Genomic DNA, 21,921 nt, shown 5'->3' with positions numbered 1-21,921 from the left:
TGTTAACATGCACACACATACTGATTCTCCCAAGTCTGTCTCCAGCCTAGACTTCACTTTTAAGCCCCACATTCACCTAAACGTCCCATAGGAACCTGAACCTTCCCAAATGCCACCTTCTATCACTCCCTCCCCACCCCAGATCTATTTCTCCCATGCTCCCTGCCCCAGGGAAGAAAACCATGATCCACCCAAACTTAGCACGTTGAGAATAAGTCAAGCAGCAAATCCTCTAAAAGTCCCCTTCGAAATGGTCCAAATTTATCTCCTCCCCTGTCTCCATGGCCCCTCCCTGAGAATCAAATGGTGCCGGGCGTGGAAGGCCCTTAACATAGTCCCTGATGTGTAGTAAATGGCCAACAAAAGTTAGTTTCCACTATTGCGGGTAATTCTATTATTACTACCGTGCTCCTACTATCAGCTTGGACTCTGATTTTTTTTCTCCTGGATAACTGCTATAGCCTCCCAATTCCACCTTCCCTCCTCACCCTCTTTCCCTCTGTTTAAGCCATTGCCTCCAAAGTGACATACTTAATGACATAAATCTCAACATGTTGCTGCACTGCTTAAAAGCCCTCACTCGCTTCCGTTGCCTGCAGGGTATTCCAGCCAGAGCTCGCCAAGCCTCTGCTAGTTGCCTTTTTGCCCCCTCGCAGCTCTTCCTAGCCATACCCACAAGGCATCAAAATCAGCAGCCAGGTGAGCTGTGACAGTTCCTCCACCAAGCCAGGCTCCCACTTGCCTCTATGGCTTTGCTCTTGCTCTGGAAGGAAATACCCTCTGAGAAGCCTCCCCTGCCCCCAGGTGGTGTCAAATCTCTGCCCCGTGTTCCCTGCACCACACACAAACGATTGACCCAGCATCTGTGACGGATACGCGTGTGGTGATCCCTCTGCACTAGCCCCCTTAGACCCGGGTGGGAAGGGCTGTGCTTCTCATCTGAGCCTGGCACGGTGCCTGGACATCACAGGGGCACACCTAGCATGAGGTGATCAAAGGAATGGTAGCTCAGGTGGCACTTGCACAGGTGAGCTCAACTGAACATCAGATGTCCTAAACCGGGCTATTTCATATCTATTATAAAGATGAAAGTTTTGTCCCTAGATGAAGGCAAAGTGCTTCTCCAAACCCCAGTCCTCCAGAGCCTCTGTGCCAGGCTGGGTCCCAGGTCCTGGGGACACAGAGCTAACTATCTCCTGGGAGAAGTAATGTCACACAGTGACGAGTTCTGGGAAAAGGAAAGAAAACCAGGTAAAGTGTTAGTGAGAGACGAGAGGACCAGAGTAACGGAAGTGGGGGGGGGGGCGCTCTGAGAAGGTGACATCTGAGCTAAGACCTGAGCAATGAGAAGAGGCTTCATCAGACATAAAGGGGACTCTCATGACACCCAGTTAATGGAAGGGTGGTTTTGACCTTGGTCCTGGAGCCACAGAGGAGCCTCAGAAAATGTGATCTGGCTTTAGATCATTCTCTCGGCACCAAATTCATGGCCCTGCATTATGTGAGACATCAGAGCTCAGACCACAACTGCAGAGAGCGGGGATTCTGTCGAGCTGGGAATTCTGCCTCTTACCTGGGCCTGCGCTTCCTGGAAACCCTCGCCTGCCTCGCTGGCAGCTCCTGCTCAGCGGGACAGGCTGGTCCCCAGAAGGAAGCTAGAGGTTCCTCCATCTACGACCCGCTGTGAAGTCCCTCCCAGAGTCCAGAAGCTTCCACCACCCCTCCTCCACTCGGCCAGCTCGTCCTCTCCCCGCGAGGCACCCCTCTGACCATGACCATGTTCCCACTGCTGGTGTTCACCTCCCACATTTTGCCTAAACGCATGTTTGGTGCCCGTCCAAAGCCATGATCATTAATGCCCTCTTCCTTGGGGAGCTATTTGCCAGATGCCTTCCGCTAAAATATTTCACTATGCTTTTCCTATCACAGCCACTCTTCCCCTTTAGTGTTATCTCCCTCTTGTCGACTGTGAAACATGTGCTCTAGCCAATGCTTGTCCTGGACCAGTTGTTTCTGGCACATTCTTGCAGTCTTGACAATCAGAGAAATTGTTAATACACACACAGAAATACACATTCATTTGTTCGCAACACCTGCTGGCATTTTCTCTGTCTTTGCAAAGTCCTAGTAGCTGCCAATTCTTAGGCATGTCCTACCTGTAGAACGCTTACCAACCCTACCACGTATGCATCCTTATTTTACACACAAGGAAACCAATGGTAGTAATAGTCCCTGCCTTGCAGAGTCCTTCTGAGGATTAGATGAGCCGGAGCACAATATGCACTTCCCATGACACCCATCACATAGTTAGCTCCCAGTGATACCTGTTAGCACTATTAATTGACCTCTTCCTTTTCGTTGCAGTTTGTTATTAGTTAAGTGAGAGGCAACATCTTAAAAATTAATGTAACTATAAAAACCAGCATTTTTATTTCAAAGTGATTCTTCTTTTGCTAGCCATTTGCATGACTAGCTTTCACAAGCCAAGTGGGACAGGTCCGAGTGGAAGGAGACATGAGGAAGACAGGTCTTGCCGGGCAGACCCATGAATGGGAGAAAACTCACATTGTAGAAGGTGAAAGGCAAGATGCAACTCTTCCAGCTATGTGGCTAGGACATTGGGAGGAAAGCCAACTAATCCCACAGTTTGAGAAGAGTTAGGTTTTGCCAGTTCTATCTGCTGAGCCCTGAAACAGTGACCCTGGAAAAACAACCCTTGGAGTATGCTCTGTAGTAACCCCTGTTCAGATAGGCCGAACCCGGCAGCCAGGCAGGTCCTAACTCTCTGGGAACTTGATTTTGCAGAATGTATAACGTGGGATGATGGTGACGCCTGCCCCAGAGGGAAGCCTGTGGCTTACAGAGGCAGCCCGGCAAGCCCAGCAAACAGTGCCCACAGCACACTGTTCATTAAGGTGACTTTCTCTCGGGTGGCTTGCATTGTCCTTATCTCTGCACCTTTCCTAGGTCGAGAAGAAGAGAGGTTGGCCCTAGAAACTGCCCTGATGTATGGGGCTAAAAAGCCCCTCAACACAGAGGGCATCGTCAAATCGAGGTCTGACGTCCACATGAATTTTGAAGTGGAGAATGCCGTGCTGGGAAGAGACTTCAAGGTCACCATCACCTTCCGAAACAATGGCCCCGCCCGCTACACCATCTCAGCCTATCTCTCAGGCAACATCACTTTCTACACCGGGGTCGCCAAGGCAGAATTCAAGAACGAGACGTTTGAGGTGACACTGGAGCCCTTGTCCTGTAAGTTAACGAGGGGGGCTGTTCTCTCCAGGAAATGTCACCTGCTTCCTTGTCTGGCTCTGTGCTGATCTTCCCTAATAGCTTCCTGTCAAAGTTAAAGCCCTGGCCCAGAGCTCAGGTGCATGAACTACAGGGCAGGACCCACTTTTTCTAGAAAGGCCCCCACTTTCATCTTCGTGACTTGTGCACAGAAGTGAGCGCTGAAATTTTCAAAGCTTAGAGCCCCATGAGTCGCGAACATTAAATGTCACTGAACCTCTTGCTACTTACAGGGTGGGCCAAGGATCTGAAACATCAGCACCCACTGGGCGCTGGTCAGAAATGCAGACTCTCAGGCCCCACCCCAGACCCATGCATTTTAACAAGATCCCAGGGGGACTGTTGTGCACAGGAGAGTTGGTGAAGCTTGTGTCTCAGAAAGCAGGCCCACTGGCGGTACCTCTCTCCCAACTCAGGAACAGCTTTGGGGGGCCACCCAGCAGGAATGGTGTGTTTGGCTTTACCATTTAGGGGGCAGGGAGATCTAAGCCCTGCAGGGTGGGCTGTCTGATGTACAGGGTCAGGAGGGCCCATCCTTGGGAGAGGAAACTCGAGCCCTGGGATGTGTTGTCCAGAAACCTCTGGAGGCTCTGCTCTCCTGGCCATCTCCCGGGGGCCCCTCCCACACCTCGATCCTCACCTCCCTTGCATACATGGCCTTCCAAAGCATCTTCTTCACTATGAAAAATTCAGACTAGTTTAAGTAGGCCCGGGATTGACAAGCCACAGCTTGCCCTGGGGACTGCAATTTCGACCCGTCTCATTCCCTGGGGTACCAGTGTTTGGTGTGCACAGCAGCTGGTCACTCAACTGGCCAAATGAGCCAACCAGAAGAACCTGGTCTCCAGGCAGAGCACACGGAGTTAGAACACAGAGCATGTTGAAAGGGTCAACATGGCAGGGCACCAGATCCGTTGACCTGACAGGTGAGTCAGGAAAAGAAATGGAAAAAAAAGTATATGAATAATAATTTTTAAAACACAGAGGCAGGCAAGAGTATGATCCCACCTGGGGTGGCCAAGCCACACGTCTCACTTGTTTTCAAGCTTCCTGGACTTGGTGTCTGTCCCAAGCCACAGGAAGTATCTTTGGGGGGGCTTCAGAAAGATGTTCCCAGAAAAATGGGAAACTATTCCTAAAAAATCCTAATTTCAAGAAATCTACTCAATCTTGAAGGAAGCAAATCCCCCTCGATTCAGTAGACTAGCCAACAATTAAGAAATCACCATGGTATTTGTTTTGGAAACTGGAAGATCTAGCACTTGGAAGAAAGATAATTCTTACAGAAACGCGTTGTCAACATAAAGGACTCAGGAGAAAAAACAGTAATCACAGCTGTTTAGGACAGACAGACTCAGTGGATTGAGAGGGCCTGAACCTTAGAATTAGACAAATCTGGATTTTAGCTGTGACTGTGTCACCTACTAGTTGTGTGTCCCTAGGCAAATTACTTAAGTAATCTGAGCTCATCTGCATGTGGGAATAATACTACCCACATCCCTGGGTTGTTGATTCACCCCCGCTACACACACGCACCTTTATTTAATGCCTACAAGTCCAGGTATTATTTTGTGCTGGTGACACAGCGATGAGTTGCTTCTTGATGGTCTCCTGGGAGAAAGATGGGGGGTCCACATAAACAATCAAACAAGTGAATATATATGGTTCTGCGTAGAATAGGAAAATACAAAGCAAGGGAAGGAAGACAGGGAGTGCCGGGGGTGGGGTGGTCAAGTAAAGTCCCTCCGATAGGGTGACATTTAACAGAAATCTGACAGAAGGGAAGGAGTGAGCTTTCCAGCCAGAAAAAAAAAAAAAAGTAAGTGCAAAGGCCCTGAGGCCAGAGCTCATGTGATGTGTTCAGTGAGCAGCAAGGAGACCAGGGTCAGGAGCAAAGGTATCCAGGGGAGGCTAGTGGGTATAGACCAGGTAAAGACCTGGAGGCCCTCGTAAAGATTTTGGCTGTGATGCCAAGTGAGCTGCAGAGCCTTAAGACGGTGTTGAGCAGAAGTGTGCCCTGGTCTAACTTGGGTTCTGAAAGATCACTCCGCTGCTGTGCTAAGAACAGACTATAGGCGAAGTGGAATTGAAGCTTAGAGACTAGTTAGGATGCTGTTGCAATAGTCCCGTGAGAGATGGTGGTGAAGGTGAGGGAGGTGGTGACAGCTACCAGATCTGGGTGTTTCCTGAAGGTAGAGCCCTCGGGATTGGTTGACAGGTTGGATGGGTGGCGTGAGAGAAGGGGGCTGTGGAGGAAACTCAATGAGATAATATATGCGGAAGGCTTCCCGCAAGTAGGCTTCCCATAAATGCTAACTTCCAACGTGTTTACACTTTGGGAAACTGAGACCAGAAAGGTGAGTTGACATGTTCAAGGCCACACATAGCAATCAGAGGCAAATCAGGTATCAGAAGCCACATCCCATTCAGGCAGGTATGGTGAGCCAGCTCCGTGCATTCTTGGGCCCTAAGTAGGCCCGCCCCTTACTTGTGCCCCGTTGCCTAGGGTCCAGCTGCCCCTCACTTCCCTGGACGAGGAACTATATGCCATCCTTTCCCCACCGCACTAGAGTTCCATCTCTCAATCTCCTTCCCCTTCTCTCCATGATCCAATAAAAGCATGAGCTTACGTGAGTTAGCGGGCTGGAACGGCATGATACATTAGCCATCTCAGTCATCGATCTAGGGATACTGAAGCCTGACTCAGTATCAACACAGCTCCCACGCACTCAGCCCACCCCAAGGCTTGTCCTGAATAACCTGAAGGGAGTTGAAGACTGTTTCTTGCTTTACCCTGCATGTAGGTGGCACTAACAGCAAGCAATAAATTGCATATTGCAACCTAAAATAAATGGCAATATATGGCAAAAAGCCACAGGATTCTAGACATCGATCAAGCAGGTCAGGGTACAATCCTAGGAGAGTCTGTTGCAAAGAAAGTTTTCCAAGTAGAACGGGAAGCATATTTTCCAGATTGATGATGAAAGGGAATGTGTAGGCTAGAATCAGCTGGGAAGATCTGAATAACTTAAACCTCCCATACCTTCAAAGGTGCTATCGTTTCCACTTGGCTATATTTAGTTTTCTTTGCTCTTTGGAAAAGAGATGAAGCAGCTCCTGTCTGTGTCCCACACTGGCTTTCCCCAGACACCGTAAATGGTATTGGCAGGGTCCCAGCTCCACCACTCAGAGAATGAAAATCTCTTCTTCTTGCCACGTTTAATAAACTTTATCTAGAACAATTTCTTGTGCGGTGGCAAAACACAGCATTTACATAATGTACTATTTCAAGAGCCCTGTTCTCTTGGGCTCAGAAACACAGCCCAGTTTCTTTAGTGCCAAGATTCAGAGGATGTTCTACCTCACAGAATGAAGAGTCCCGTGGCTGACAGGATCAAGGCGGTGAAAGCCTCTGTAAAGATGTCAAGCACATCTCACCAACCTAAACAGCCCAGTGGTCAAACACGGCCCTCTAGAAATAGCCAGAGGATGTCCATTTTTTTTATTATTATTACTGGAGGCAGCTAGAGGCAAAATGCGTGTTCTTCAAGGCCTGTCACTTTGCCGCTCCATCTGGCCCCATCTGGCGAAGTGAAAACAGCCCTCATGTGCTCATCTGAGGTTGTCTCCAATTGAGGGACAGAGCCTTAGTCTTCTGGACAATTCACTGCTCAGGGAGCCATGGAGGAAGCAAGGTCCAGGCTCAGTCCCAAAGAAGGCAACTTGAGTGGGTCACCCAAAAAGGCAGAATTCGAGGGTCAAGGTCAAGGCAAGGTCTTCGATTCCAAAGGCCAGCTCTAAGTGGAATGGGACTGCCCTAGGAAGTAGGTCAAGTTGCTGACTGCTTGTCTAGGGTGGACCAGTATGTTCTAATAACTCTGCATAGCCCGTGGCCATCTCTCAGCCTGGGCACCATGAACTTTCAGACTGGACAGTTGTTACGGGGCCTGTCCCGTGTGTTGTGGGATGTTTAGCTGCATCCTTGGCCCCTACCCAATAGATGCCAGTAACAACCTCCAGTTGTGACAACCAAAAGCATCTCCATCCATTACTAAACACCCCGGGGGGCAAAATTGCACCCCGTTGACAACCACTGGTCTAGGATGACCATCCTTTCCATTTTGCCATCAATTTCCATTTTGCCGGGAATTGAGTGCATTCTGGGGCGCAAGACTTTCAGTTTCAAAACGGAGACCGCCTAAGTCCACCGAATTCTACCCTAACACCGCCCCATCTCCTGCTACAATCTCTTATCTCTGGGAGCCCCTCAAACTTGAATATGTACCATCTGAGCATCATATTCAAATACAGACCCTGATTCCCTAAGTGTGGGTGGGGTTAGAGAACCGGTGTCAGGCTCTTACAGGGCTGATCTGGGGGCGGAAAGGGCGGGTCCCCCTAGGTGTTGAGCAGTGCTTCTCAGCCCCGCTGCACGTAAGACTCATCTGCAGAATTTTAAAACAAAGCCTGGGCCCCAGCCGCCAAGATTCTGATTGAATTGGCCTGGAGTGGGATCCAACAGGGCAGGTTTTTCAATGTCCCTAAGTGATTGTGGGGTAAAGCCAAGACTGGGTGGTCACAGCACCTACTCATCCATGCGGAGACCTTGAGGCAGACGGTTGGCACGGCCTGATGCACTGTCGTCTGGGAGCCCAAAAGGCAGGAGGCCTCCCTGTGCCCTGGAGTTCACCCCCCAGGGTCTTCCGTCCTGGGTCCTGGACGGCCGCTCGTGAGGGAGCTCTAAGACGACCCACCCCCTGCACTTGAAACTATCAACCTTGGGAATTGTTTCCTTCGATAACTTCCACCGGAAGGAGGAATCTTTGGCCAAAGGCAGGGAAGCCATGGTGGGGACGTTCGATTCCATGCAGGGGGATGGAGGCCCCTGGCTCTGCTCAGGCCCGGGCTCGGCCGGCAGGAGAACTGCCCCTTTGCCCTTAAGAATCCTGGGCTCTGGGAAATGAGAGTGAGAGAAATTGGGCAGTGCAGCCAAACAGAACCTCACGGCTGCGGTCAGAGCCGCAAGACAGGATTCCCGTCCTCAGCCTGGATGGTGAGCAGAGGGGTGCCAGGACCACGCCCCACCCTCCACCTGTCATCCTCACTGGCTCCTCCCCAACCCCTAAATGCTCACGTTGTCGGTGCCTTGAGACCACAGAGGTCTTTTAAGTTGCAAATAGCAGAAGGGGTGGGAGAGAGTTGCATGCCTACGGTGAAAACTGGTTTCAACTGCTTCTTTCTCTTAAATAGAAAAATCAAGTCAGATTGGTACAGTACAAGCTGGAGAGAAAGTGTGGAGCAAAGGAATCAAGGAAAAGGTTTAGGTCGTTGACAGCTTTGCTCGAGCGTGGCCCGTGGCGCGTGAGATGTTTCTTATCACAGGAGGGCACGCGGCACGGTGGCCGTGGACATCACTGCCCCACATATGTCACCACAGCCACAGCTAAAACCCCTTGGTCCTTGATTTTAAACCTCTTTGTCACGTTGCATTTTACAACAGCAAAAGCACTGTTGGGAAAATTTGACACGTTTTCTCTAGGAAGACTTTACTGAATGTGAAATTTCCAGCACATTCTTTACCCCAGAAGCCGGAGAGCTTCTTGTCCCTGATGGACTCTGTGTTCCACTTGCCCTCACCTGTGTGTGTTCCTGGTGGAGACAGTGCTATCGTGGAAAAGATGGGGCCCTCAGGGAAGAGTGAAGCAGCTCCTACCCCAGGTCCTGACGTCGCCATGTTTTTTTTCCTCCTGCCAGTCAAGAAAGAGGAGGTGCTGATCCAAGCGGGCGAATACATGGGCCAGCTGCTGGAGCAGGCGTTCCTACACTTCTTTGTCACGGCCCGTGTCAATGAGACCAAGGATGTTCTGGCTAAGCAGAAGTCCATTGTGCTGACCGTCCCCAAGGTCATCATCAAGGTCAGTGTTAGCATCTCAGATGAGGGAGAAAGGCAAGTTTGTTAGTGTTTATAAATATGTGTGTGTGTGTGTGTGAAAGTGTGTCCTGCTCCAAAAAAAAAAAAAAAAAAAAGGAATCCAAGGAATCCTCCTGTTCTTTGAAAGAAGTAAACCACCCTATACACTGACATGCACATATAACACTTTTCTCTCCTCTCCAGATTTAAATATATAGATGTGGCTGCAGATATAAATATAACCTGGGGGTATAAACACGCTTGTGGAGGAAGATAGAGATGTGTAAAGGATACAGATACTTGAAACTCAGTGTCTCCAGAATAAAGTAGGTCAGGCACAGCATCAAAGAGAAGCCGCCTGGATCCCCTCCCAGCTGCGTTTTGGACTGTGCTGTTGTCCGTGAAGCTATCACTGTATACAGTAGAATGCACAAACCGAAATGTCAGCGCGATGATCATGAGTTGTCATGTGGGTATACACCTGGCAGCCACCAGCCAGATGCAGACACAGAGGATTTGTAACATCCAACAGCCCAGAAATCTGCCTCACGCCTTTTGCAGTCCCTCACTCTCTCCTCCGTCACCAAGACAACCATTGCTCTGACCTCTATCACCAGAGGGCCTTTTTTGCCCGTTTGGCTAATAGTTTTAACGTTGTCTCCCCATTAGCCGCCAGAACTCTCTGTCCAAATGTCTCAAAGGCACTTGGCAGTGGAGAGGTGAGCATGGGTGAAAGGGGAAGGCATCCCCGAGACACCGCCTGCCCTGGGAGCAGAAACCCAGGCCTCCATCAGGGTTCTTGGAGTGTGACATCTCATGTCAGCCTTATCCAGGGCTTGGAGACCTTTCCAAGTGATTGAGTGATTAGCACAGACCTAAAGATGCATTCCTCTAAAGTGGTGGGTAAATCAAAATTTTAGAGGCACTCATATTTTAAAGCATCTAGAGGTGGGGTGTTGACAATGAGTGGGCAGGGAGCAGTAGGCCTTGTGTCTCTTCTGAATCGTTCGCTGAGAAACACTTGTAAAGCTAATAATGCTATGTAGCATTCAAAATGGCAGCCTTCCCTGGGTCCAGTGCCGTGTGGACGGCCCTTGAGGGCTACTGTACGATGAGTCCCACCAGGCCGACATGTAGGGCCCCGGAGGAGGAGAACCCCAGGCCCTCCTTTTCTAGGAAGGCTTGAATCTTCACGCCTCCTCGGTTCTTTCACCCCGGTCACCTGCTACAGGCCCATCACAGCACCACCTACACAAGAGGCCTTAAGAGACAGCATAAGAGTGAGGGGTGCAGGTCTGCAGGCAGAACAGGGACGAATGCAGAACAGAGAAGTGGTACTGGGGTCCCTGCAGAGGAGCTGCCTCTCCCCCGAGCATAAGGCGCTGGTGCCGTGACCGGGGCGCCCTGCCCACCCGCCATGTGGCGACTGCCCTCCTGGCGGGCTCTCCTGGGACATGTGCAGTGCCCCGCAGGCCTCTCCCGGAGGCTGGGTGGGGGAGGCCTCCTTTCCCGCTGCTTCAGGAGCTCAACCTCGGAACCTTTCCCACCAGAGGCAAGGCCCACACGCTCACCTAATTATGAACTGACAGCTTGTCCCCGCGAAGGGAGCAGGAGAGAGCTCTCCCCAGCTGGGAAGTGCTCCAACCCCAGCATAAAATAGAATTTAATTGCACCGCTGGTAATAAACTGGATGAATACAGGAAACTGATAACTTTCATCTTTTAGACCTCATTAATTGAAGGATTATTGACTAGTCATCTTCCGAGTTTACTCAGAGAGCAGTTTAACTCCCCACGGGCAGAGCCCAAATCCCTTCTCCTGTGGTTCAAGTGACCTGGATGGGGAGGGTGTACTTTACAAAGAGTCGTGTGGGGTTTTTGCTTTGTGTTGTGTTGTTTTTCAATTTCCATAAGGGTGTCAAAGAGGCAGTTCTTAGAGGTAATGCATTTAGAGGGTAGGGTCATTTGACTGGGACTCCAGCAGGAGAGAGGTAGCAATTCTGGCCTCCGTTCAGGTCCAGGAGTGCTCAGGAAAGCAGGCAGGAGTATTCTCATAGAAGCGGTCGCTTAACCACTAACCTCATGAACTGTATTAGCCCCAAGGACAGACTGAATCCGAGCCGCAGAAGAGGTGTTCCTGGGTAAAGTCCCTCACACCCTGAAAGTCACCCAGGTGTCCCTGAGCTGTGAGAGGCCCCAACTCCAGAAACCGGCTAATGGACTGGCGGCCAGGATGCTAGTTAGTCTACTGGAGGCATGGGGTACGGACCGTGGGTATCCAGAGGGCAGTTATCCTGAAAGCGACTGCAGGGAGAGAGGACACAGACAAAAGGAGGAGCGGGGAAGGGAGGAGGGGAGGGGAGGAGAAAAGAAATATACATGGAAACAAGTGTTACCCAGGAGACCTCGGGGCGGAAGTCCAATAAACTGCATAAACAGGAGTTGGAGAGGAAGCTAAATGCAGTGAAAGTACAAAAGCACCGTGGCTCAGAGGTCCAGACCACGTGGGACGCATGTCCCCGGGTTCTAAGAAAACGCTAGAACCCTTGGTCCATCTCTTTGAGCCTGGGATCGGCCCACAGCTTACAGAAGCTCCCAAGGTCACTATGATGAAGGCACAGGATGAGAGGGTGTGAGAGACAAGGGTCAGGAAGGCAGGATCCCCCCGACTCCCAGGCAGGAGTCGGGGGGCGGGGAGACCGGCGCACAGTGCTGACCATGACAGTAGCTCTGAGTACTGAGGTCTATGCTCTTATGCTTCTCCTGTACTCTCTTATGTAATCCTCATTTCCACCCTATGAGGTGGGCAGTATTGTACCCATTTTACAGACGAGAAATCTGAGAGGCCCAGAGAGGGCAGTGCCCTGTAGCATGGGGGTCAAAACACAGGCTCTGGGACCAAACCATCTGAACTCAAAGCCTGTTGCCTCCACACACTAGCTGTGTAACCCTGGACGCATCACTTACTGTCTCTTAGCTCCTGTTCTCTCCGCTGTTTAACAGAGACGATAGCAAGTCTTACTTTATAGAGCTGTTGTGAGTGTAAAACGAAATAATGGGTACCTAATGCCTAGCTCACGGTCAACGCCGAGTACGTGTTGGTTGTTGGTATTGTCCTTGTTACTGCTCACAAGCCACTTGCCTGTGATCACCTGCCTGATAAGGGAGGGAAGGAAGCTTCTAACCCAGATCTTACTGACCTGCAAGCTTGTACAGGTAATGGCTCGGCTACGTTGCTCTCACGCTGGAACTTTCACCAGAATAGAAGTTGGTGTCTGCACTTACCAAACAGCCTGGTGTTTCCAGGGAGGAGAGATCACAGGAGTTGGAGTGGAGTGGGGTGTCAAGGATTAAGGCTGTAGAGCCATAGATGATCCTTGGTGAGTGGATAACATTCAGCAGGTAGAGATGGATGGAGAAACCACTCCAGATGCTAGGGAAAAAAAAAAAAAAACATAACCAAGGGCGGTGTGGGGAGCAGCTGGAAGCCGCCGCAGCGGGAGTGCAGGCTGGAAGCAGGTGACTAGTGAAGAGAGACCGAGCAAGGCAGCCTGGGGCCACTTTGAGGTGAGGCTAAAAGGTTTGGATGAGAGCTTCCTAACTGATCTGTGAACAGGGGGGCTTCAGTGGAGATTCTAGAGCATGAATGTAACATCACTGTCAACTCCGACCTCCCAGGAGTCGGAACCTCTTGCCTTTCTCCCCTCTCTTCAAAGCCTTTGCCCAAAGCACTGTCTCCTGGGAGACCCGGCTCAGCCTGGGGGCTGGAGCTGCCTGAGGGCTAGTTTGCAGCTTTTCTTACCCAGCTGCCTTTCTAGAGCAAATAGACACCAACCTGGACCACGATGGGGCCCACCTGTCTGGATCCACATCACCGTCAACCAAAGCAGTTAGGCCAGTGGACACGTCCTTACATCCTAAGGACCCAGTCTTGCACTGCATTCGTCCCTGTGAGCACAGATATGGGAACTGGGTTAAACTGTGCCCCCAGTTGACTATTCCCGGCACTCACCATGCATGAGTCACCGTGTGTGATCCTCATATGGAAAGCGGCAGGGAGAGACAGTCATTAAACTTTAATGAGCACACATCTCTTTTCCCAGACTATCAAAATATTTTGATGAGAAAAGTATATTTTATTAAAATCAGACATAGAATTTGTCTCTGCCTTCCCACGTGTTGATTGTTGTTAAGAGGCTTTAAGTCAGGAAAAGATTCTTCAGCATTTTGATGTTTAAGGAACGGCTATTTGGGGGAGGGGATGGGGGCAACAGAGGGAATTCAGCTGGTCTGCCGGCTAGAGGCTGGTTTGCAGGAGTCGTGGTGTGTGACATGGGGGCAGCGTACCGGTGGCTTCCTCCCAGTCTCGGGGAGCAGTGAAGCTTTCACAGTTTTCACGTCCTCACCCAAGTCAACTAGAGCAGGAACACAGGGGTGGGGGGAACCCTTACAGCCCCTTCTGTAGAGAAGCCCCCCAGCGCAAGGGCTTGGATGGCTGGACCCTGACATCCCAGGTTCCTAATTCTACCTGGGCTGCTCTGGGCTAATTCTTCAACAACTCAGATGTAGAATGGGTCCAGTAATATAGCTGACCTTGTTGGGTTGCTGGGAGGGATAATAGAAATAATCCTCATAAAGGGTGTAACACGGTACCTTGATCATAGTAAGTCCGTGATGAAGACCAGCGTCTGTCAGCTTCTGTCACCCGGCGTAGCCACCACCAAGTTTCCTGTCCTCTTTCTCCCTTTCCTTCTTCCTCTCATCCTCCTTCTTTCTCCTCTCTCTCTCACACACACATCCTCTCTCTCTGGACTTCCCTGTCCCTTTTTGCAAAATAACACACTCATAATACTAGTCCCATTATTAACTGCAATCATATATAAAACACAAAGTTGTTAAGGACTAAATCTGGGCCGTTGCTGAGAATGCTTAGCCCCTGCCAGGACCGGTGGCTGCTGGCACCAGTCTGGTTCCCTCCCTCCCCGCCCAGTCCTCTCTGTGCCGGGGATTCTGTAGTCAAGCCCCTGAGACTTGCTCAGGGCAGGAGCGGCCCTCTGGCCAAGGCTCACCTGGTGGCATTGAAACCGACCCCTGGGTGTTGAGCATGTGCATTGTTCCCTGTGGGAGCCTCCTGAGAGGGGGGCCGGTCTCGAAGAGCCTGGAGGAGGGATGCTGTGGCGGATGCCTGGGCCCTGCTCCTCCAACATCCCAGTTCATATGTTGTTTTGCTTTTTAACCGGAGGACAGGTTAAAACTGGGGAACCACCTGAGGAATAGTGAGCATCCCCAAATGCTTGACAGCCACCAGGTACATTGTGAGGCTTAACTGCAGTCTCACTTCCTTCTGTGGGAGCCTAAATATCTGAAACTTTCCATCAAGGCAGAAAATGAAAGCAAAACTCTGTGTTCTAATTATCCCGAACCCCAACCCCTAAACCATTTCTCCTGCCATGTTTCCCACCGAGCATGTTTCTCCCTCCTGGCCTCCCGTGGGTTCTCCGTGACTCTGACACATGTTCCAGTCACCAGGACGCAACCCTGCCGTGTCCACAGCCCTTCAGTGGGAGGCTGGAGCAGGGCACGGGGGGTGGGCTTCTCCACGTCTCTTTAGAAAGTGTCCGTGGAGGCTGCCAGCTTCTCTCCTTTGTGCTTCTCGGCTCCGGCATCTGAGAACCCGAATCCACATCACTCCCCACGGGGGACCTTGAGGCTGAGGAAGTCCTCCTGGTCACCCTGGCAGCACTGTCTCCCTTCAGACCTCCATGGCATTTAGAGTCAATAATTGCGATGTTGCAGATGCTCTGCCAGATCGCTTCATGTACGATGTCACGTTGAACCTTCCCAAGAACCTCGTAAGAAACCGAGGCCCAGAGAGTTCAAGTGATTGGCCCAAGGACACACAGCAGTGGTCCCTGGTCTTCAGACCCTGAGCCCAGCATGCTTTCCCCTCAGCGTGCCCCAACCATGGTCACTGTCTTCGTCCCGGCCACCACAGTGGTGCCTTCAGCACTGCCGTAAGCCATCTGTGGAGAAAATCAAAGTCTGTCTGTGAGGCCCCACCATGAGGCGCTCTGAGCAGGTGAAGTCCACGGACCTGGGGAGGGTCCCAGACAGGGTACCACCAGCCATGGCTTGACATGCTTGGATAGCTGACTCTCCCTCCATCCTCTGTTGCTCCCGGAGGATCAGGCAGTGGGTTACTCCATTGGCCAGGAGAGCACGTCCCAGACTCTCTGTGAGCGAGGCCTCCACTGGAAGGGGAGCATTTCCCCCTCCCTCTCAGCACAGCTATGGAACAACCTGCACTTGAGAATGAAAACAAGAACCACTGGTAACTGGGGCACCTAAAACCCATTCTCCGTGCACTCCTGTTCACACAGAAGCCAAGTAAAACAACAAGAATAACAAATCTGGGCTTCCCTGGTGGCGCAGTGGTTGACAGTCCGCCTGCCGATGCAGGGGACGCGGATTCGTGCCCCGGTCCGGGAGGATCCCACATGCCGCGGAGCGGCTGGGCCCATGAGCCATGGCCGCTGAGCCTGCGCGTCCGGAGCCTGTGCTCCGCAACGGGAGAGGCCACAACGGTGAGAGGCCCGCGTACCGCAAAAAAAAAGAAAAAGAATAACAAATCTCATCTACCTTGTCACATGAGCACAGTGTGCTTCAGCTACTGGCTCTTTGTTTTTAAATGATGTCTCTATCTTTACCCCAAATAGCACATCCTATGATCATCAAGTAATACAGTATATCAAGGCCTCAAGTCTACCTTGTCACATTTTACTCTGGCATAGAAATCTGCTTCTTTCCCCATAAAGTCAAAAAGAAGGAGCTGAGCAGTAATATATATGTTTTCAAATTTAGTGCAGAATCGACTTGTAATCACTGTGCTCAACTGGCAGTTTAGTGATGGCAAAAGGTAACCCTGCAAATGATTCTTCAGTGGATCTCAGGAAAAAAAAAACTATTCTCAGCAGAAAAGGTTTCTATTTTTGCCTCTCTGCTGTCAGAGATGACAGTGTATGTAGTGCTTAAAGATAAAGGCTTTGGAGTCAGAAAGACCTAGATTCATATCTGGGTCCTGCCAACTTACTGGCTCTGTAACTTGGGGATTTTGTTTGTCTTCTAAGTTTTAGTTTCACATCAGTAGAATGGGGATAATGTTAATGTCCACTGCCAAGTCCATAGAAGATCAAACAAGATAATGTAAGATAACAAGATAATGAGCAGGATGCCTAAGTAAACACTAAAAGTAATGTGAGTCGCTATTATTGTTGTTACTTATCAGAGTCAGCACAGCAGGTGGTTAAGCAGTGACTCTGGTGCCAGGCTGTCTGCATCCAAGTCTCGCTTCCCCTACTTGCTGTGTGAACTTGAACAGGTCACTTAACTTCTTTGTGCCTCACTTTCCTCATCTGTAAAATGAATTCTCATAGCGTCTACCTCATAGGGTCATGAGGATTAAATGAGTTAATATAAGTAAAACACTTAGCAGCATCGTCCAGTAGAACTTTCTACAATGACGGGAATACCCTAAATCTGAACCTTCCAATATAATACCCACTAGACATGTGTAGATGCTGAGTACTTGAACTGTGGCTAGTACAACTAAGGAACTGAACTTTTATTTAATTTCATTTTAATTCAGTTAAATTTAAATAGCCCCTTGTGGCTGGTGGCTACCACATTGGACGGTGCAGACTTAGAACATTGCCTGACTGTCGTAAAACCTGACCGTCGTAAAAAAAAAATGTGCATTATTTAGTCAAGGCTAACCTAAGTGGGCTAGTGAGAAGCAACAGTGATGCCGGTGCTGGTGAAGCGGTTTACAAACAAGCAACTGCTTATTACCAGCAGTGACCGTAGGGTGGGGAGGAGGGGAAAAATCATTTTCCACTAATTCACGGAATCCATGATTGACAACACTTGAAGTAAGGGCTGTGAGGTGAACTAATAAATCATGTGAATTACATTGACAACTAGGTTTATTCTTTCTCACACTTCTTCCTTCATTTCAGTTTTGATTTTGAATACAGTTATTATGTATATTATAAAGCATATACCCCATGGAAGAGAGCTTGTGATTTCCTAAAAGTAATTTCCTCCAAAATGTGTGTGTGTGTGTGTGTGTGTGTGTGTGTTAGTAACTTTCTTGTTTATCAAAGAAACAGAATACTGATCATTATGAAACAGCATAAAAGACAAGAACTCAGTATGTCAATATCGGTAAAAGGTGTCTAACTTGAAAAAGCGTCATATTTTATGTCGGTATAAAAAAACAGAAATATTTTAAATGGAATATTGAAAAAAATCAAGATGCAAAAGTATTTGATGTCACTGAGTATGACATATGCTGCATCCTTTCCTCTGGTCCAGGTAATGGCTGGTCTTCTCTATAGTGAACACACACTGTGAATTGCACACCACTTAAATCAACACATAATATGAAAATACTATGTATAATGCTCCATTTTCCTTGAAAGTGGGAGGAAATACCTCCACTTAAATTGCCTAAGCAGAAGACAGTGATGCTGGGTGTTGGGCAGGCTTTATATTTGGTTTGGTTCACGTTTCTAAGTTTCGCTATTATCTCAGCAGTCAGGTTAAAGACGTTTAAATCCGGGTGCAGGAGACCAGTGTCAGAAAAGGGACACGAGTCTTCGTTAATGGCAAAAGAAACACTCTACGACCTGAGAAGGGCCCCCTCCTTCAGGCTCCAGTATCAGGGAAGGCTGAGAAGTATTTATATACCCGTGCCAGCAGCTAATACCAGGGGTCATATCTGGAAGCAAACTGATTAGGCATGACACATGAAATTACCTGAGAAGGCTTCATCTTCTAATCATATTCAGATCTAAAGCCTATCTCTGAAGGCCCAAACCCTGGGCCAGCCTTTCAAATACTAAATTCTCCTTATCTCTGCCATCTGTCACCTGGAAGGGTCCGCTTTGCTTTCCACAGCAGAAGAATCTTCCTGTAGAGGTAGCCTGCCAGTATGTAAAGGATCCTTAACTTGGAGCCCATCAGCCCCTTGAGGGCCATGGATAGACATCCTGGGTCTGTAGTGAACCCCCTAAAACTACCTACAAAGTGTATGTATCTTGTATTTGTCACTGTGTTTGTCCATGGGAGGAAGGATCAGTAGCTATTATCAGATTTTTAAGAAGTTGTCCCCGTAATCTCAATAGCATACCACGAAGAAAGCAGATGACTCCAAAATATTTTCCCCCAAAATCAAAGTGATCATAGCAAACACTTTCACCAATAGTGTCTCTAAACCAGTCCCACTTTCTCCAATTTAGACAGTTTTTGTAAATGTTATCTTTATCTTGTATTTTTAGAAACCAAAAAGTGTTCTGAAATTTTTTTCAACTTAGGAAAAATATGTTGGATGCACTTGAGAATTAAACCAAAGATTCTATGTAAAGTATTCTAATAATGCACTTTTATACAGTCATCCCTCGGTATCCATGGGGATTGGTTCCAGGACCCCTGCAGATACCAAAACCCATATCCACAGGTTGAGTATCCACAAATTCAACCAAATTTACATTCTGTTGTGCATGCCAGGTTGAGGACCACTGAGACACATTGCTTGGCATACAATCCATGCTTTGTAGGTGACACCTGCAGTTGTCACCACCATAATCAGTGTCTGCTCCACCCCGACTCCTCTTTCCAGCTCTCCACCCATCCCACCTTAGCGGGTGGAGATTTGAATGTAATGACCATGGAGAATTGGTTGCAATTTTCATTTTTCTTATAGATTTTTTAAAATCTCATAGACATAAATTTAGTCATCAACATGTCTTAAAGAGTAAAGCCACTATTTACAATGGCCAGGACATGGAAGCAACCTAAGTGTCCATCAACAGATGAATGGATAAAGAAGATGTGGCACATACATACAATGGAATATTACTCAGCCATAAAAAGAAACGAAACTGAGTTATTTGCAGTGAGGTGGATGGACCTAGATACTGTTATACAGAGTGAAGTAAGTCAGGAAGAGAAAAACAAATACCGTATGCTAATGCATATATACAGAATCTAAAAAAAAAAAAAAAAAGGTTCTGAAGAACCTAGGGGCAGGACAGGAATAAAGACACAGACGTAGAGAATGGACTTGAGGACACGGGGCTGGGGAAGGGCAAGCTGGGATGAAGTGGAAGAGTGGCATGGACATATATACACTACCAAATGTAAAATAGATAGCTAGTGGGAAGCAGCCGCATAGCACAGGGAGATCATCTAGGTGCTTTGTGTCCACCTAGAGGAGTGGGATAGGGAGGGTGGGAAGGAGATGTAAGAGGGAGCAGATATGGGGATATATGTATATGTATAGCTGATTCACTTTGTGATAAAGCAGAAACTAACACACCATTGTAAAGCAATTATACTCCAATAAAGATGTTAAAAAAAAAAGAGTAAAGCCATAATGTTCTAATTCTTAACACTAGAGCCAGTGAGCAAGAATCTTCTTCTCTGGGCAATGTCCTTCCTCTTTCCCTCTATTCGTGAGAAAGGCTCATTTCCACATGATTTTTCCTGTGTTATAGACCGCTTAAAAAATAAGGCAGTATAGTGCCTGGGTTGATGTATAGAAAACTCAAACAACCAATAAATTTCATTTTTAAGCAGTCAACCTAATATAACAAATATCTACTGGACACCAGCTAGATACTGGAGTTGAAAGTGGGCTAAAATAAGGTGAATAGAGCAAACTACCCCAAGTATTGCTAATCCAAAAAACTATGAGCTATAATGTATTGAAACTTTGTCAATGTGCCATGCATTGTGTTAGCTGCTTTATATGTATTAACTCAACCTACTCCTTTCCTATGATGGAAGAACTATTGTTATTATCTTGTTCCCAAGTTATTTAGAGCTTATACACACCCAACCATTTGGCATACAAAGCCTCTAAATGAACAAACAAATACTATAGCTCCCTGGTCATTTTCCAGCACGTCGTGTTGGTGTTAGGAAAGCTTATAGTCCCAAGTGTGTGGTACATCGTGAACACAGCATAAGAACTAATAATAAAAACAACAATAATAATAGCATTCTACATAGATTACCCCATAGGAACGTCAGTCCTGTTACAGAGACAAGAAAACTGAGTCTCACAAAGGTTGGAAAGTCACCCAAGTCCCCACTGCTAGTAAGCGTTGGAGGTGTCCTTGAACTCTGGCCACTTTGACAAATACCCAATACTTCTGAGACTTGTGATGGATAAACTCACCACAAAAAGTCTTACAGCCTCCTGGACACAGATGCTGTGGCTGCAGAGGGAAAGTCCCTTTTGCCTATTTTAGTGTCCAGATTCCTCTCCTTCAAGTTCAACGGTGAGGCCTCCCTCCTCAGACCTATTTCTTTGTAGAGTGCCTCCAAGTAAGAAGGCGCGGGCCCCATGGAGTGTTTTCTTCCTCTTGAACTCAGGGATCCCTCCTGTCCTGGCAGGAAACTTGAACCCCTTCCAGGAGCAGAGTTCGCCTGGCTGCCCTCACCACGGAAAGCCGTTGCTACACCAGATGCACTTCCACCTCCTGCTGAAAACAACAGCTGGGGGCCACGGCCGTTCACCTGAATTCTAATTAGGGTGGTTTTTATAATGGGGAAACGAGTGTGATTCTAATTAGTAATTGTCCCATCTTTTTCTCGATAGGTATCCCCCAGTCAAAGCGATAGCCTCATCGCACTGGTTCCCTTGCCAAAAAATGGCCATGCTGTAACACAGAAGAAAAAGTAAAGAGGGTTAAAATACAGGGGAGCATAAAGAGGCTTTATGTGCTGCTAAGGAGCTTCTCTCTCTCCCAATTCACTTCTTAGGTCCATGGCGCTCAGGTAGTAGGTTCTGACATGCTTGTGATCGTTGAGTTCACCAATCCTTTAAAAGAAACTCTGAAAAATATTTGGATTTACCTGGATGGCCCTGGAGTGACGAAACCCAAAAGGAAGATGTTCCAGTGAGTGCTGGGAAAGTGGGGAGGTGAGGTGGGGTTGTAGGAAGTTCTGTCTCTCTCCATGTTTTCCAAACTCACATCCAATCCCCAGCGAACATGTCTGAGAAGCTGCTACCTCCAAAAGCACAGCGTTGCTTTGACCAGCGCTTCCATCTTTCAATCCTTAAAACCACCTCAGTGGGGTGGGCACTATAATTAGCTCCCTTTGGTGGTGGAGGAATTTGAGGCTTTGAGAGGTTGACTGGTTTGTCCCAAGTTGTGCATTTTATAGAAGGAAGCCAACATCCAGACGTGGCTGGCTGATTGCAGATCCCGAAGTTCAAGAATTTTGCCATAGTTCTTCCTCGTGTACTCATTCTTCTCGTGTTTACGGAGGTATCACGCTGAAAGATGTCCCTTTTCATGAGTCCTTTCTTTCCAACCCCACCTCCAAGATCTTACCAACCCTCTCTCTAGAACTGTTGCTTTCAGTAGAACAAAGGTGAGCCTAGAGAGTTCTAGACTTGGTTCCCTATTCAAGGGACCAACGACCACCCTGCGCTCTGTAGTAACACGAATGAGGCTCTGCTTCTTCCACACCTCACGCCATTAGATTGTGCCCTACAGTTCTCAGCTTCTGTGACTTCTACTGACAAAGAGTGTCACCCAACAGGACAGCTCATTCTGTATTCAGGTACTTCTGGTCGTTAGAAAACAATTCCACCTTTCAATCCACTGATGATCCTAACCCCATCATCTGGACCTGTATACAGAG

General features: G+C 48.5%; 1 protein-coding gene across 1 annotated transcript in view; it reads left to right on the top strand.

Annotated features, from left to right (window-relative positions):
- Positions 1-21,921, top strand: part of F13A1 (coagulation factor XIII A chain) — a 136,695-nt gene that overhangs the window by 109,504 nt on the left and 5,270 nt on the right. Inside the window, exons 11-13 of the mRNA XM_060110217.1 lie at positions 2,968-3,255; positions 9,049-9,209; positions 21,034-21,170. Coding sequence (XP_059966200.1) covers positions 2,968-3,255; positions 9,049-9,209; positions 21,034-21,170 — 586 coding nt within the window. The remainder of the gene's footprint in view (positions 1-2,967; positions 3,256-9,048; positions 9,210-21,033; positions 21,171-21,921) is intronic.

Source organism: Mesoplodon densirostris, chromosome 10, assembly GCF_025265405.1.
Source record: "Mesoplodon densirostris isolate mMesDen1 chromosome 10, mMesDen1 primary haplotype, whole genome shotgun sequence".
Lineage (NCBI taxonomy): Eukaryota > Metazoa > Chordata > Mammalia > Artiodactyla > Ziphiidae > Mesoplodon > Mesoplodon densirostris.
This window is presented reverse-complemented; position numbering and strand designations above follow the sequence as displayed.